This window comes from Piliocolobus tephrosceles, chromosome 6 (assembly GCF_002776525.5).
Source record: "Piliocolobus tephrosceles isolate RC106 chromosome 6, ASM277652v3, whole genome shotgun sequence".
Taxonomy (NCBI): domain Eukaryota; kingdom Metazoa; phylum Chordata; class Mammalia; order Primates; family Cercopithecidae; genus Piliocolobus; species Piliocolobus tephrosceles.
The window spans coordinates 148,262,013-148,275,138 of record NC_045439.1 but is presented as its reverse complement, the minus strand read 5'-3'; the positions used below and the strand labels follow the sequence as shown (position 1 = coordinate 148,275,138).

Below are 13,126 nucleotides of genomic sequence, written 5' to 3'. Positions count from 1 at the left end.
TAAAAATAAAAAAATTAGCCGGGCGTGGTGGCTCACACTAATCCCAGCTACTCAGGAGGCTGGGGCATGAGAATTGCTTGAACCCGGGAGGCGGAGGTTGCAGTGAGCCAAGATCATTCCATTGCACTCCAGCCTGGGCAACAGCTAGACTCTGTCTTCAAAAAAAAAAAAGAAAGGAAAACATAGTGAATGGGTGTAATCTACTGTGTGATAAGAATGCTACAAACCATTTAGTTGCCATCAATAAAAAATGTACTTGTTTTGATCCTTCTGTAGTTGATAAGCTTGATGATTGGGTGTTCACACACATGTGAGATATGCCACCCCTGAACCTTGTTAGGACATCAGCACATTACCTATCTGACATGAAAGCAAAAGAAAGAAAGAAAAGAATTTACTTGTTTTTAAAAAAATGTAAATACTAGCGTTATCCAGAAATACGTAACAAGTTTATCTATAATTATTATAAAGTTGAACCACTGAAACTTGTTCATTGAAACATTTTTCTTTGCATTAATGCTTTACATCCTCCCATTTATATTAAAAATTCACACATGAATGAAAATAGAAAAACGGCCAATATGTGATTTCTGTCCCCTCTTTTTCCACTCACAAGCATATATATAGGTACCTTTTGACCCCATGGGAAAAAAAATATGTAACAACATTTAGAACTATCAGGAATAATAAGATAATTTTTTTTTTTTTTTTGAGAATGAAATTTCCCATCATAGTGGATTCTTTTTTTTTTGAAACAGACTTTCACTCTTGTAGTCCCAGGCTGGAGTGCAGTGGTGTGACCTCAGCTCACTGCAACCTCCACCTCCTGGGTTCCATTGATTCTCCTGTCTCAACCTCCCAAGTAACTGGGATTACAGGCTTGAGCCACCATGCCCGATCCATTTTGGATTCTTAACCTCGCTCTCCACGTGTGTGTCATGCTAGCTGGATATCTTTCAGCACAATTGTTACGTGTTTGGCATGGATAGATAGCACACAGATTGGTGTTTTCAAAAAGGCCAACCAGATAGGCCTCACTTGCCTCCTGCAAAGCACCAATAGCTGCACTCGAAGCACAGATCTGTTTTAAAATCCCGAGCAATTTCTCTCACCAGATGGTGGAAGGGGAGTTTGTGAATCAATTCGGTGGACTTGTGGTAACGTCTAATTTCACGGAATGCCACAGTACCAGGCCTGAAACGATAGGTTTCTTCACTCCTCCAGTAGAAGATGCAGTCTTGCAAGCGGCTTTTTGTAGCCAGAGGCTTCAACCTGAGAGGCAGAGGTTACAATGAGCCAGGTGCTCTACCACCTGTGGATTTGTGAGCCGTCTCCTTTGTATTCTACAAGCCATAGTATAGAGACCTCCTTACTTACCCACTTCTCCTTCTGCTGGAGCTATAGCTGGTGCAGCAGCAGCTGCAAACACAATTCTCAAGTGCATCTTAACTGCTTACCTATACTAGGTTCTGTTTGTCAATGATCTGTTCAACTCATCTGTTTTTTCTTGAATCTCTACCACACTCTTTGAATTATTATATCTTTATAATGTTTTAATATCTGACAAGTCAAGCCTACCCCTCCCCATCCCTTCGTCTTCCATTGTTTTTGTTTCTCAACCATTCTCACCCATTTATTCTTACAGAAGATCTACAGAATTGCTTTCCCAGAGTCAAAAACTAAACAAACCTCCTGGGATTTCTATTGAATTTTTAAAAACTTACATATTTATTTAGGAAGAATTGGTATCTTCACAGTATTTAGACTTCCCATCCAGGATTGTTTCTTTTTCCAACCAGTACTATTTGTTTTTGTTTTCTGTTTTTTGGATTTTTTTCTTTGGAGACAGTGTCTTGCTCTGTCGCCCAGGCTGAAGTGCAGTGGCGCGATCTTGGCTCACTGCAGCTCAAGGGATCCTCCCGCCTAAGCCGCCTGCGTAGCTGGGACTGCAGGTGTACTCCACTGCACCTATCTAATTTTAAAATTTTTTTGTAGAGACAAGATCTCCCTATGTTGCCAGGCTGGTCTTGAACTCCTGGACTCAACCAATCCTCCGGCCTTAACCTCTCAAAGTGTTAGGATTGCAGGCATGGGCCACTGTGCCCAGCACCATTTGTATATCTATTTTTATCTTTTAGTGAGGCGTTCTAATTTTCTAGATATTACTGTTTCTTAAAGTTACTTTTAGCGTTTTGTTCTTAGGTTCTTATGCCTCTCTTTTCATTTTGTTTCTGCTTCATTTTGTTTATCCTGTGCTTACATTAACACTGTCTTTTTTAGGTGCCATTGATTTTGTTACTTATTTTCTATTTAAGTGTGTAGCCTAGTTATTGTTGGGAGTTTGTAGTTCTTTTTTTTATTATTTTTATTTTATTTTATTTTTATTTCTTGAGACAGAGTCTTGCTCTGTTGCCCAGACTGGAGTGCAGTGGTATGATACTGGCTCACTACAACTTCCACCTCTCAGGTTCAAGTGATTCTCCTGCGTTAGCCTCCCGAGTAGCTGGGATTATAGGCACCCACCACCATGCCTGGCTAATTTTTGTATTTTTAGTAGAGATGGGGTTTTGCTATGTTGGCCAGGCTGGTCTCAAACTCCTGACCTTGTGATCCATCCACCTTGGCCTCCCAAAGTGATGGGATTACAGGTGTGAGCTACTGCGCCCTGCTGGGAGTTTGTAGTTTTTATTATTGTCCTTGTTGTTAGGAAAGCTAATTTTTATTAGAAGATAGTGATTATTTAGCTAACAATTTTGTTTCGACATATTGCTTATAGCTACCTATAAGTTTGAGGTATGTTTTTACATGTTGTATTATTGCTATTATGGTTTTTGGTGAATCTCTTAATAGTTTTGATATTTATAATCTGGAATTTTAGAGGAATAATACAAAATAGAGATCAAAACACCAGTTTTAACATTGAGAAAGCTGATTGGAAAATGCAGGTGATTAAAGAATGGCAGGTAGGTGTGGTACTTGGGCCATGGCCACCCCAGGTCCAGGCATTGAGGCTTGCTCAGCCCACCTTCACCAAGCTGACCGGGATCCCCGGGCAGAGAGCAGGCACAAGTGCTTGTTCTCTGCAGATAGACGGATATCAAACAGGAGGGGCTAAGACAAATGTGAGAAGAAGTGAGAAGCCAACAGTGTTGCTCTAGTGGAAGTCTCCTGCACATGGAAACATGAAGAATGGGGAGTAAATGCCCCTCCCCACACATTCTCAAACCTGTTTAAATGGGAATGCCTATTGCATAAGAACTCTGATAAAACTGATAGAACTGCAGTTTGTACTGAGATGCTGTATTTTCAGATCTCTTAGGAAAAGAGGGTTTGAATTGTTGAAAGTTAAAAGATTTTTCTGTAGTTCCATAATTTATATGTTGTATAGGTTTCAGAGATTGCCTTTTGATGATGGTTTGATTTATTTCAGCAACGTGAAATCCTACATGAGATTCAGAGAAGGAAAGAAGAGATAAAAGAAGAGAAAAAAAGGAAAGAAATGGCTAAGCAGGTACCCTATCAACTCCATCATAATAAAATAATTTACATTTTGCAAAACAAAGTGTTTTTATTTCCACTGATGACATCTGTGTTACTATCAGTAATACAAAATAAAATGAAGCACTAAAAACAAATAAATATTCACCGTGTATTTCAGACTCCCCAAATAGGTGGCAAAATGTAGAGTTTTATGTTGTCGGTAGATGATTTAGACTTACATAATTACTATAATTTATCAAATGAGGGAGGGAAAGACATTGCGGCTTTAATAATTAACTTGGACTAAAATTGTTTCTTTTTGAGACAGAGTCTCGTTCTGTTACCCAGGCTGGAGTGCAATGGCATGATCTCAGCTCACTGTAACCTCCACCTCCCAGGTTCAAGCAATTCTTGTGCCTCAGCCTTCCAAGTATTTGGGGTTATAGGCGTGTACCACTATGCCTGGCAAATTTTTGTATTTTTTAGCAGAGATGGGGTTTCGTCATGTTGCCCAGGCTGGTCCTTAACTCCTGGCCTCAAGTGATGCACCCACCATGGCCTCCCAAAGTGTTGGGATTACAGGTGTGAGCCACCGCACCCGATCAAGAATTCTTAATACCTGGAAAATAAAATGATTTGTTGATACTGAAGAGGGCATAGAAACCGTATGGAGCTGCCTGAAATTTCATTCAGTGATGAAAAAGAGTTATTCAACAGAGCAGATTTAAAAGACAGTGGTGAAAAAGGATAGAGTACTTTTTCCTTTATTTTTCCTGAGTCTAGCTCAAGCAAAAAACCAGTCAGACATGTTTGGAGAAATTCAGATAAAATTTTACTCATTCTCTTTTACATAATTATAGCATTAAACTTAAGGGACACGATGTGGTAGCAGGAAGAGGCACTGAAGCACAAGCAAGCTTCTCCTGGTTTAAAGCTTCAGCTTTTCTACTGCCTCGTTCTGTGACCTTGGCAAGGTGACATTCTCTGTGACTCACTTAACTTGTCCCTTAAAATGGGACTGATAATGCCTTTCTTTCTGTCTTGTATAATTACTTCCACAGACAAGTGTACTGCCCTATGTGAAACTAAACCTGAATAGAAACGTAAGATGAGATCCCCGTTTCCACCAGTGCTCCTGTCTTACGCTTGACATGCCTTCCTGTCAGCCACTCTCTACCCTCTCTTTGATTCCCCCTTCTTCTGTTCATCTCCTGTTACTCTTCTCCCTAACTTTTTACACTGTTGCAAGATTCTAAGCATTTTCATTTATAAAATTTACATTTTCTTGAAACCATAACGTGGACTTCAGTTTTTGAGCCAGTACATTTTTAGGCATTAACTTTTTTAAATTTTTTTTTAATGACAAATAATAGTTGTATATATTCATGGGGTATATAGTGACGTTTTGATATGTATAATGTATAGTGATCAGATCAGGGTAATTAACACATCCATCATTGCAAACATTTATCATTTCTTTGTGTTGGAAACATTCAATGTCCTCCTTCTAGCTATTTTAAACTATTAAAAGTTGAGTTCAATTTTATTTCACTTGTAAACATTCAGCTTAAAATTTGCATTCTATACTGAATTAATAATTATGTACCATGATTGTCTTCCATTTATGACTTACATCTAAAGTAGGTTTTACTTTTCTTGTTCTAGGAACGTTTGGAAATTGCTAGTTTGTCAAACCAAGATCATACCTCTAAGAAGGACCCAGGAGGACCCAGAACAGCTGCCGTTCTACATGGAGGCTCTCCTGACTTTGTAGGAAATGGTAAACATCGGGCAAATTCCTCAGGAAGGTCTAGGTAAGTCCCTGGGATTTCATTAAAGATTTAGTGAAATTTGATGGAAATTTAAGGCAATAGTCTTAATAACTTTTTTTAAACCTTATATATATTAGCAATATATTGAGTATATTTTTAGCAATATGAAACAAAATTGCATTTAACACTTACCAACTATCTATCATGAATCTAGTTTTGTTGCTCATTACCTTTTTTTTTTTGAGACGGTGTCTCACTCTGTCACCCAGGCTGGAGTGCAATGGCGTGGTCTCAGCTCACTGCAGCCTCTGCCTTCTGGGTTCAAGTGATTCTCCTGCCTCAGCCTCCCTAGTAGCTGGGACTACAGACATGTGCCACCACACCCGGCTAATTTTTGTATTTTTAGTAGAGTCAGGGTTTCACTATGTTGGCCAGGCTGGTCTTGAACTCCTGACCTCGTGATCCACCCGCCTCAGCCTCCCAAAGTGCTGGGATTACAGGCATGAGCCACCGCACCCAGCCTCATTCCCCTTTATAACAGCCTATAACCATCACAAACTTGCCTTAGTACGATTTGATTTAACATTTAATAACTTAAATTCAGTAAGTGATTTTAAAAATTTTCTTCCATTTGAATCATCATCATCCAGTGTTTCAGTCTACAACGCATTAGGTCCCACCACAGATGTAAGGAGTGCCTAAAAATGAGCACAGGTGGGACATCTGTTATGTGAGAGCAGGAACCCCAGTTGGCTACCAGGGGTCCCCTCCCTAGTACTGAGGTGGGCTCCTGGGCTGTTCCCTGGCACCACTGGTCACTTAAAAGATACTACTTGTTCTATGTCTTTTTCACTGAAGAATTGTGACTTTGCTTTCTATTTGCTGTCGCCCCTGTAGACCAGAAAGAAATTTTAGTGCAGAAGCCATTTATGAGTGGGGTGGGTTACTAAATAGTGTGGGGACTTCAGCCTTCATTGTATGTTTAAATTATCTCTTGTGAGACTCTGAGCAGAACTTAAAATCACCACTTTGCTTCTATGAAAAGAAACATTTTAGGCATCAAACAAGATTTATATAAACTTCTGTATGGTTTTTTTATTAGAAGGAACCATTTTAGTTCTTTCCCTAATTATCTACTACTAAAAAAACAGTTCAGAAATCATTTTGACACTAATGTTTACCTACTATTACGGTTAACTAAAGTTTTTAAAAATACTGTTTCTGGTAACCATTCCTTTTTAAGATTATAACTCCTTCCCAATTTAAATTATTTTTGAATCTGGGCATCCAATAAGCAACAGAGTTTGAAGTTGTCAGAGAATTTCACTAGGAAATATCTAACAAATTTTTACTGTATTAGAACCCTTGAATTGAATCAATGATATAAATAAATCTTTTCGGCCGGGCGCGGTGGCTCAAGCCTGTAATCCCAGCACTTTGGGAGGCCGAGATGGGCGGATCACAAGGTCAGGAGATCAAGACCATCCTGGCTAACACGGTGAAACCCCGTCTCTACTAAAAAATACAAAAAACTAGCCGGGCGAGGTGGCGGAGGCCTGTAGTCCCAGCTACTCTGGAGGCTGAGGCAGGAGAATGGCGTCAACCCGGGAGGCGGAGCTTGCAGTGAGCCGAGATCCGGCCACTGCACTCCAGCCTGGGCGGCAGAGCGAGACTCCGTCTCAAAAAAAAAAATAAAATAAAAATAAATAAGTCTTTTCAGATACATGGAAAACGATTGTTTTAAGTTTAAACGTTTCTATTTTTGTGACTGACTATAAACAGTGAATCCAAGGTTAGGCTTGTTTTTGAGATCAAAGATAGCCTGCTGGGCATGGTGGCTCATGTGTGATCCCAGCACTTTGGGAGGTCAGGGTTGGAGGATCACTTGAGCCCAGGAGTTCAAGACCAGCCTGGGCAACAGAGCTCCTTCCCATCTCAGAGCCTCTGCTGACCCCTCTGCCTGGGCTACTCTCCCTCTGGCATTTTGCTTGGTGAGCTCCTTCTCATTCAGTTCTCCCTCAAATGCGACCTTCTCAGGGATGCCTTCCTGAGCCTCCCTCTACCCTATTTCCCTGCTTTGTCCCTTGCTCTCCAATTCTCTGTTTTGTTTTTTTATGTAACACTTAGCACTAGCTGAAATTGTTGTTCACTTGTTTGTTTTGGAATGTGAGGTCTCTGAGAGCAAAGCCTGAAACAGTGCCTGGAAGACATATGGTAGGTGCCTGGTAAACATCTGATGCAGGGAGGGAGTAAGGGAGGGAAGACGACACAGGGAAAGTGGGACACTGTGTTTCTGGTGTTTGTAGAGTCTGCAGCCACTTTAACCAGGGCAATTTTGCTTCTCTTGATCTGTGGGGTATGTGAAAAACCAGTGAGTTTTTATTTAACAAAAGATTTTCACTGCTGAAAAGAAGAGAAAGAGAGAAAAGAAAACCACTCACTATTCTAGTGGAAAGAACGTAAAGGCCTGATACTCAAAGGCTTTTCACTGATGAGTCTTTGCTTTTGTTGAAGAACTTTATTTTCTATCCTTCAAGCCTTCTTTTCCCACCTTGAAGGATTCACTTTTTCGAATATTAAGGTAAAAATCAAAAAACATAAAATTAGCCATTTCAGCGTGTACAATTCAGTGTGAGGCTATATTTGTGAAGTGCACACATAGTCTCCCTAACCCCCTGCCTTGCTTCTGGGATGTTGCTCCTGATAAGTGGGCAATTTGAATTTTGTAGAAGAAGCAAAACTAAAAACCTCTATAAAATAGCTCATGGTAGAAAATTACCTTCACATATTCAGACTTGCTGTCTTTGCCGATTACCGTAGTGTAGCCCAGAATCTAGAACATATCACCTATTTATATCCACCATCAACAGGATTAGGTTATCTAGTTTATTTTCCCTATTCTAAAGGCAGATGTGGTAACTGCTGGCTCCTCATCCTTACAGAGAAGAGATCATTAAGGGTATAAGACATGGGATTGTCTCCGCTCTCCACAAAAAACTGGGGAACCATCGAAGTATAAAGGTGTAGGGGAGAGGGGATCCTCGATATGTCTCTCCAGACATGGTCCTCTGTTGTTCAGTTTCTCTGGTTGGTTCCATGGAGGCACAGACTGGTTTACCTCAAATTAAACAATACCAGGAATTCTTACTAACGTTGTCTCTACAAAGTGGCTCTGAGTTTCAAATTAAGGGACCTAGACTAGCATTTTCTGTGGCATCTTGGTGAGTTAGGCAGGAAGGTGAGACTATCCCTGCCCCTGTGTCTCAGATGAGATCCTCTTTCTCCATCCTGCCCCTTCATCTACATATTGATCGTATTGGTGGAGCAATCTTTTGGATGGTAGCCCAGTTCTCAAGTCCCCACTTGAAAAATTGCCATCTCTCTTCTTGCCACTAGGTTTTTAAAAAAAAAAAAAAAAAAAGTGGGGGGGACGGAGCAAGATGGCCGAATAGGAACAGCTTCAGTCTCCACCTCCCAGCGCGAGCGGCACAGAAGACCGGTGATTTCTGCATTTTCAACTGAGGTACTGGGGTCATCTCACTCGGGAGTGCCGGATAATCGGTGCTGGTCAGCTGCTGCAGCCCGACCAGCGAGAGCTGAAGCAGGGCGAGGCATCGCCTCACCTGGGAAGCGCGAGGGGGAAGGGAGTCCCTTTTCCTAGCCAGGGGAACTGAGACACACAACACCTGGAAAATCGGGTAACTCCCACCCCAATACTGCGCTGTAACACCGGCACACCGGAGATTATATCCCACACCTGGCCGGGAGGGTCCCACGCCCACGGAGCCTCCCTCCTTGCTAACACAGCAGTCTGCGGCAATCTAACCGCAAGGCAGCAGCGAGGCTGGGGGAGGGGCGCCCGCCATCGCTGAGGCTTAAGTAGGTAAATAAAGCCGCTGGGAAGCTGGAACTGGGTGGAGCTCACAGCAGCTCAAGGAAACCTGCCTGTCTCTGTAGACTCTGCCTCTGGGGACAGGGCTCAGCTCAAGCAGCAGAGGCCTGTCCAGACGCGAACGACTCTGTCTGACAGCTTTGAAGAGAGCAGTGGATCTCCCAACACGGAGGTTGAGATCTGAGAAGGGGCAGTCTGCCTGCTCAAGTGGGTCACTGACCCCTGAGTAGCCTAACTGGGAGACATCCCCCACTAGGGGCAGTCTGACACCCCACACCTCACAGGGTGGAGTACACCCCTGAGAGGAAGCTTCCAAAGCAAGAATCAGACAGGTGCACTCGCTGTTCAGCAATATTCTATCTTCTGCAACCTCTGCTGCTGATACCCAGGCAAACAGGGTCTGGAGTGGACCTCAAGCAATCTCCAACAGACCTATAGCTGAGGGTCCTGTCTGTCAGAAGGAAAACTATCAAACAGGAAGGACACCTATATCAAAACCCCATCAGTACGGCACCATCATCAAAGACCAGAGACAGATAAAACCACAAAGATGGGGAAAAAGCAGGGCAGAAAAGCTGGAAATTCAAAAAATAAGAGCGCATCTCCTCCTGCAAAGGAGCACAGCCCATCGCCAGCAATGGATCAAAGCTGGTCAGAGAAGGATTTTGATGAGATGAGAGAAGAAGGCTTCAGTCCATCAAACCTTTCAGAGCTAAAGGAGGAATTACGTACCCAGCGCAAAGAAACTAAAAATCTTGAAAAAAGAGTGGAAGAAATGACAGCTAGACTAATTAATGCAGAGAAGGTCATAAACGAAATGACAGAGATGAAAACCATGACACGAGAAATACGTGACAAATGCACAAGCTTCAGTAACCGACTCGATCAACTGGAAGAAAGAGTATCAGCGATGGAGGATCAAATGAATGAAATGAAGCGAGAAGAGAAACCAAAAGAAAAAAGAAGAAAAAGAAATGAACAAAGCCTGCAAGAAGTATGGGATTATGTAAAAAGACCAAATCTACGTCTGATTGGGGTGCCTGAAAGTGAGGGGGAAAATGGAACCAAATTGGAAAACACTCTACAGGATATCATCCAGGAGAACTTCCCCAACCTAGCAGGGCAGGCCAACATTCAAATTCAGGAAATACAGAGAACGCCACAAAGATACTCCTCCAGAAGAGCAACTCCAAGACACATAATTGCCAGATTCACCAAAGTTGAAATGAAGGAAAAAATCTTAAGGGCAGCCAGAGAGAAAGGTCGGGTTACCCACAAAGGGAAGCCCATCAGACTGACAGCAGATCTCTCGGCAGAAACTCTACAAGCCAGAAGAGAGTGGGGGCCAATATTCAAAGTTCTTAAAGAAAAGAATTTTAAACCCAGAATTTCATATCCAGCCAAACTAAGTTTCATCAGTGAAGGAGAAATAAAATTCTTTACAGATAAGCAAATGCTTAGAGATTTTGTCACCACCAGGCCTGCCTTACAAGAGACCCTGAAGGAAGCCCTAAACATGGAAAGGAACAACCGGTACCAGCCATTGCAAAAACATGCCAAAATGTAAAGACCATCGAGCCTAGGAAGAAACTGCATCAACTAATGAGCAAAATAACCAGTTAATATCATAATGGCAGGATCAAGTTCACACATAACAATATTAACCTTAAATGTAAATGGACTAAATGCTCCAATTAAAAGACACAGACTGGCAAACTGGATAAAGAGTCAAGACCCATCAGTCTGCTGTCTTCAGGAGACCCATCTCACATGCAGAGACATACATAGGCTCAAAATAAAGGGATGGAGGAAGATCTACCAAGCAAATGGAGAACAAAAAAAAGCAGGGGTTGCAATCCTAGTCTCTGATAAAACAGACTTTAAACCATCAAAGATCAAAAGAGACAGAGAAGGCCATTACATAATGGTAAAGGGATCAATTCAACAGGAAGAGCTAACTATCCTAAATATATATGCACCCAATACAGGAGCACCCAGATTCATAAAGCAAGTCCTTAGAGACTTACAAAGAGACTTAGACTCCCATACAATAATAATGGGAGACTTCAACACTCCACTGTCAACATTAGACAGATCAACGAGACAGAAAGTTAACAAGGATATCCAGGAATTGAACTCATCTCTGCACCAAGCGGACCTAATAGACATCTATAGAACTCTCCACCCCAAGTCAACAGAATATACATTCTTCTCAGCACCACATCACACTTATTCCAAAATTGACCACATAATTGGAAGTAAAGCACTCCTCAGCAAATGTAAAAGAACAGAAATTATAACAAACTGTCTCTCTGACCACAGTGCAATCAAACTAGAACTCAGGACTAAGAAACTCAATCAAAACCGCTCAACTATATGGAAACTGAACAACCTGCTCCTGAATGACTACTGGGTACATAACGAAATGAAAGCAGAAATAAAGATGTTCTTTGAATCCAATGAGAACAAAGATACAACATACCAGAATCTCTGGGACACATTTAAAGCAGTGTGTAGAGGGAAATTTATAGCACTAAGTGCCCACAAGAGAAAGCAGGAAAGATCTAAAATTGACACTCTAACATCACAATTAAAAGAACTAGAGAGGCAAGAGCAAACACATTCAAAAGCTAGCAGAAGGCAAGAAATAACTAAGATCAGAGCAGAACTGAAGGAGATAGAGACACAAAAAACCCTCCAAAAAATCAATGAATCCAGGAGTTGGTTTTTTGAAAAGATCAACAAAATTGACAGACCGCTAGCAAGGCTAATAAAGAAGAAAAGAGAGAGGAATCAAATAGATGCAATAAAAAATGATAAAGGGGATATCACCACCGACCCCACAGAAATACAAACTACCATCAGAGAATACTATAAACACCTCTACGCAAATCAACTAGAAAATCTAGGAGAAATGGATAATTTCCTGGACACGTACACTCTTCCAAGACTAAACCAGGAAGAAGTTGAATCCCTGAATAGACCAATAGCAGCCTCTGAAATTGAGGCAACAATTAATAGCCTATCCACCAGAAAAAGCCCAGGACCAGATGGATTCACAGCTGAATTCTACCAGAGGTACAAGGAGGAGCTGGTACCATTCCTTCTGAAACTATTCCAATCAATAGAAAAAGAGGGAATCCTCCCTAACTCATTTTATGAGGCCAACATCATCCTGATACCAAAGCCTGGCAGAGACACAACAAAAAAAGAGAATTTTAGACCAATCTCCCTGATGAACATCGATGCAAAAATCCTCAATAAAATACTGGCAAACCGGATTCAGCAGCACATCAAAAAGCTTATCCACCATGATCAAGTGGGCTTCATCGCTGGGATGCAAGGCTGGTTCAACATTCGCAAATCAATCAACGTAATCCAGCGTATCAACAGAACCAAAGACAAGAACCACATGATTATCTCAATAGATGCAGAAAAGGCTTTTGACAAAATTCAACAGCCCTTCATGCTAAAAACGCTCAACAAATTCGGTATTGATGGAACGTACCTCAAAATAATAAGAGCTATTTATGACAAACCCACAGCTAATATCATACTGAATGGGCAAAAACTGGAAAAGTTCCCTTTGAAAACTGGCACAAGACAGGGATGCCCTCTCTCACCACTCCTATTCAACATAGTGTTGGAAGTTCTGGCTAGGGCAATCAGGCAAGAGAAAGAAATCAAGAGTATTCAGTTAGGAAAAGAAGAAGTCAAATTGTCCCTGTTTGCAGATGACATGATTGTGTATTTAGAAAACCCCATCGTCTCAGCCCAAAATCTTCTTAAGCTGATAAGCAACTTCAGCAAAGTCTCAGGATACAAAATTAATGTGCAAAAATCACAAGCATTCTTATACACCAGTAACAGACAAGCAGAGAGCCAAATCAGGAATGAACTTCCATTCACAATTGCTTCAAAGAGAATAAAATACCTAGGAATCCAACTTACAAGGGATGTAAAGGACCTCTTCAAGGAGAAC

The 13,126-nt window shown here is 41.4% G+C and overlaps 1 protein-coding gene and 1 non-coding gene across 4 annotated transcripts in view; both read left to right on the top strand.

Annotated features, from left to right (window-relative positions):
- The window catches only part of EIF2AK4 (eukaryotic translation initiation factor 2 alpha kinase 4), a 110,371-nt gene that overhangs the window by 19,000 nt on the left and 78,245 nt on the right, over positions 1-13,126 (top strand). For all 3 annotated transcript variants that reach the window (XM_023189383.1, XM_023189382.2, XM_023189384.1), the window contains 2 exons: positions 3,431-3,511; positions 5,146-5,294. In XM_023189383.1, the coding sequence (XP_023045151.1) occupies positions 3,431-3,511; positions 5,146-5,294 (230 nt within the window). The remainder of the gene's footprint in view (positions 1-3,430; positions 3,512-5,145; positions 5,295-13,126) is intronic.
- Positions 265-366, top strand: LOC111524271. Its single transcript, XR_002725741.1, has one exon. It is a non-coding gene; the product is annotated as a small nucleolar RNA U13 (small nucleolar RNA).